Source organism: Vicia villosa, unplaced genomic scaffold (genome assembly GCF_029867415.1).
Source record: "Vicia villosa cultivar HV-30 ecotype Madison, WI unplaced genomic scaffold, Vvil1.0 ctg.000345F_1_1, whole genome shotgun sequence".
NCBI lineage: Eukaryota > Viridiplantae > Streptophyta > Magnoliopsida > Fabales > Fabaceae > Vicia > Vicia villosa.
The window spans coordinates 931,519-935,628 of record NW_026705154.1 but is presented as its reverse complement, the minus strand read 5'-3'; the positions used below and the strand labels follow the sequence as shown (position 1 = coordinate 935,628).

Here is a 4,110-nt window from a genome sequence, read left to right as displayed (position 1 = left end):
AAACTCCATATCTAAAAGTGTTTAAGATTTTTTAACTCTAAAATATTTTCTTGTTTGTGAAGATTTGTCCATATCGAATAAAAATACTGGTTCATTTAAGACCTCCACATATAAACAGTAAAATTATTAGACCTCTGAATTAGTCGGTCTCAAAATGAAATATTAAATTTTCAAAATTCTAGTATCTAATTTATATTTTATTTTATTTTTAATAAGGTTTCATATCTATTAGTAATATAAAGTTATAATTAATGATATTTTATTGTTGATAATTTGAATAAAAAATAATTATTTTAGAATTATAAACTTACATTCAATTAATGAAACTGAAATAAAAAATTGTAAAAAAGCTTCTAATTCAATTTAACAAATGTCATATCATACAATTTCACACCATTAATAAAAAAATAAACCCAAATTAAATTGTGAGAAAAATTCCCAAAAATATAAAATTGATGGTCTAAAATGATATTTTAGTTAAAATAAAGGAACTAAAATTATCTCTTCAATTTAACTTATGTAATTAAGTAATTTATTTATTTTGGCTTAAAATATATATGTCCCTTATTTCCCTCTCTTGTGTTCAACGCTCAAAGAACCATTTCCATCTTAAGCTATACCTTCTTTTGTCACTTCTTCTTGTTGCTATAAGGCGATTAACACTATGATACTTTTACACCATATCAAATTATTTCTCATCTTTTAATTCAATTATATTTAAATAATTTTGTAGATTAGATGTTATCTTTTTCCTTCTTGTAATAAATATATTGGTATCAATTATGTGTTTGTGACCTTCTAAATTCTCACAAGCCATGGAGTTGAAGAACCAAAATTCAAGATATAAGAGGCTATGCAGTTGGTTCTCCCCTAAGCAAAAGGAAAATAAACCATCACATAGTTTATACAAAATTGAAGGTTATTATTTTTTATTTATTCATTTTTTTTTCTTAATACTAGAAACATATATGCATGAGTTCATGTTATGTTAATGCTCTTATGTTTGTATTTTATATTGTAGATGGAGAAGAAAATGAGAGTGATGAATATGAGGGAAATATTTCCCTTCAGTCACTGGAATTTGATTCATGTATTTCAACAAACAATCTAAGGTATATTTATATATATAAACTTCATGCAATTAATATGGCTAAAAAATATAATTAGCTTATGAATTTTTAATATGTGTTTATGTGTATTTTTCAGGATCTTTGTAGGTACTTGGAATGTTGCTGGAAGATCTCCTGTAGGAAGCTTAGCGGTTGATTTAGATGAGTGGTTGAATTTTAAGAATTCTGCAGATATATATGTTCTTGGGTATGTATCGGTAATTTTTTTTAATTATTACTAATGCCAACGTGTTAATGTCACATCTAGTATTAGTTTCTGTATATGTGTCTCATAATTTATTGATAAGCAGACAAACCGCTCCAACAGTACGATTTATGAATAACCTTGTAAATTAGAGAGTATTATTTAAAACCGATTTAAAGGTGATTCCATAATCAAATCAAATTAGCGAACTCTATAGTCAAATTTCATATGTTTTTTTCGTTTTTTTTTATGTATTTTTTTTTTAAATTAAGGTTAATGTGCTAACAGAATTTTTTTTCAATTTTTCAGGTTTCAAGAGATAGTACCTTTGAAGACATTAACAGTAATAGGAGCAGAGGATTCATCAGTAGCAACAAATTGGAACAATCTCATAGGAAGAACACTATCATATGATGAAAATTATCATCAAAAACATGGAGAAAACAACAAAAGAAAGTACAAGATGGTAGCAAGTAAAAAGATGGTTGGAGTATTCATAAGTGTGTGGATAAAAGAGCAAGTGTTAGAAAAATATTGTGTTTCAAATGTGAGAGTTTGTTCAGTTGCATGTGGTGTTATGGGATATTTAGGAAACAAAGGTTGTGTGGCAGTTAGTATGTTGATTGAAGGGACAAGTTTTTGTTTTGTTGTTGCACATTTAGCTTCTGGAGAAAAAAAAGGTGATGAAGGTAGAAGGAATCATCAAGTTGAAGAGATTTTTAAGAGAACATCTTTTCCTAGGACATCAAAACATCATCAACATCCTCTAACAATCTTGGGCCATGAGTAAGTTTGCTTCTACCAGCACAGCACAGACACCGACACAGACGCATTGACATTGATATGAATTTTAAAAATAAATTAATTGAATGTAATCATATGTGTCAGTATTAGACACTGACACGTGTACACTGAACATATTTTCTGTAAAAAGTGTCGGTGTCAATTACTAACTAAGTTTTTGATTATGTAAAAGCCGCATATTTTGGTTTGGGGATTTGAACTATAGACTATACTTGAAAGACCATCTTGCTAGACATTTAATAAGAAAACAAGATTGGAAGGGTTTGCAAGAGTTTGATCAACTTCAAAAAGAGTTAGAAGAAGGTGGAGTTTTTGAGGGTTGGAAAGAAGGTAACATTGAATTTGCTCCAACATATAAATATGCATCTTCAACTAGCAATATCTATTGTGGTGGTGGTCTTCCAACTAGATCAGGAGAAAAACAAAGAACACCAGCATGGTAAAGTATAATCACTTACTTATTCTTTTTCCTTTCTTGATTATAGGTCATAAAGTAACGATTTATCAAAAATCACACAAGTTGATATTGTTTGTACGCTTTTATATCGACGATCGTTGAACTAAGATTAGACAGTTCAAATTTAAAACTCCGAGTTTTTAAAAAATTAATTAGTAGGTTTAAAATAATATTTACATGGAATTATGTATTTTTTTTTTAAATTTAATTACCATGTAACATTGTTGGTGGAACAGGTGTGATAGAATTCTATGGTATGGTAAAGGAGTTGAGCAACATCATTATATTAGAAGTGAAAGCAAATTCTCTGATCATCGTCCTGTTTCAGCACTTTTCTCAACACAAATTGAAATCAAATCATCTAGTAGAGGACTTGTGGAATTGGAACACGACCCTTCAACAATTTTGCCTCCTAATCATGTAAGTGTTTTGTGTTTTTTTTTGTTGTGTTAGATATGAATAAAAAGATTTGCTATTCAATTTTAGATAAAACTCAACCTCACATTTAACCCTTATGTAATTTGAGACAATTGACATGAATGCCAGCTGCTAAAATGTTTTTATTCAAGAATTATTATTAAATGAAGAAAATTAGTTACAATTAATTAGCTTTAATTTAAGGTCTTCTTCTAAAATTGAATATAGAGCTTTAGCTGCTGTAACTTGTGAACTTCAATGAATCCTTATCATCTTCAAGTTAATTGTTCGAAACCACCAATTTTATAATTTGAATAAGAACGGTTGTTGCAAGTGACTTTCTTATTAGTAGTTTCAATTAAAACAATGATCAAGAATCGATAAAAAAAAACTTATGTCATATTCAGAAATGTTTGAAGAAAGTATGAAAAAAATTATAGTGAAAATTTTGAAATTAGTATTCCAAGACAATGATTTGTATTAATTTTTGTTGTTGTAGGTGGTGAGAAAAGGAAAAGAAGATGAAAACTCAACCTCATTGTTATTGTTAATGAAGAATGTACAAGGATGATAATACAAGCAGTTAATCTTTAGATTAGAACTAAGGATGATAAATGCTTTCAGTCAAGTTATGGTAATTAGGAAAGTGACAAATAATTGCTTTTCTAAAAAACCAAAGATTTTTATTTTTTGGAGATCAGAATTGTAGAAAGGTTAAGGTTAGACTGCAAAATGTGGTAATACAATTAATGTTGAGAATCAAGATTAATCTAATAATATATATAAATATTGTGAATTTATACAAATGTTTGTTATGCAATCTTAATCCAAGGTATAAGAAAGAATATATTCAATATAGTGCAGTCTTAATTTTGTATTCAATTTCTATTCAAAACATGTCTAAAATATAAATTTATCATTGTATATTCTTAATTAATGATACTAATATAGGAGTTCATTTATAACAGTTATAGAAAATTTGAACTTCTTTTTAGTCGGTTAGAAAATTTGAACTTTATTTCATGGTATTATAAGATGAAACTTTTACCAACTAAAAAAAAATGAAACTTTTACCAACTAAAAAAAAAATGAAACTTTTACCAACTAAAAAAAAAATG

General features: G+C 27.5%; 1 protein-coding gene across 1 annotated transcript; it reads left to right on the top strand.

The window, feature by feature from the left end:
• The first annotated feature begins 594 nt into the window (after positions 1-594).
• Positions 595-3,837, top strand: LOC131627012 (type IV inositol polyphosphate 5-phosphatase 7-like). Its single transcript, XM_058897849.1, has 7 exons — positions 595-918; positions 1,022-1,112; positions 1,207-1,317; positions 1,624-2,100; positions 2,291-2,557; positions 2,812-2,995; positions 3,492-3,837. Exons 1-7 carry the CDS (start codon positions 816-818, stop codon positions 3,561-3,563), a joined length of 1,305 nt encoding a protein of 434 aa, XP_058753832.1. The 5' UTR covers positions 595-815; the 3' UTR covers positions 3,564-3,837.
• Positions 3,838-4,110: the final 273 nt, after the last annotated feature.

What these genes read in the sequence shown, in the direction of transcription:
- LOC131627012 (XM_058897849.1), top strand. Translation starts at nt 816, where the DNA reads ATGGAGTTGAAGAACCAAAATTCAAGATATAAGAGGCTATGCAGTTGG. An exon ending in TAGTTTATACAAAATTGAAG is followed by an intron (nt 919 to 1,021) that starts GTTATTATTTTT and finishes TTTATATTGTAG; the next exon opens with ATGGAGAAGAAAATGAGAGT. An exon ending in ATTTCAACAAACAATCTAAG is followed by an intron (nt 1,113 to 1,206) that starts GTATATTTATAT and finishes TGTATTTTTCAG; the next exon opens with GATCTTTGTAGGTACTTGGA.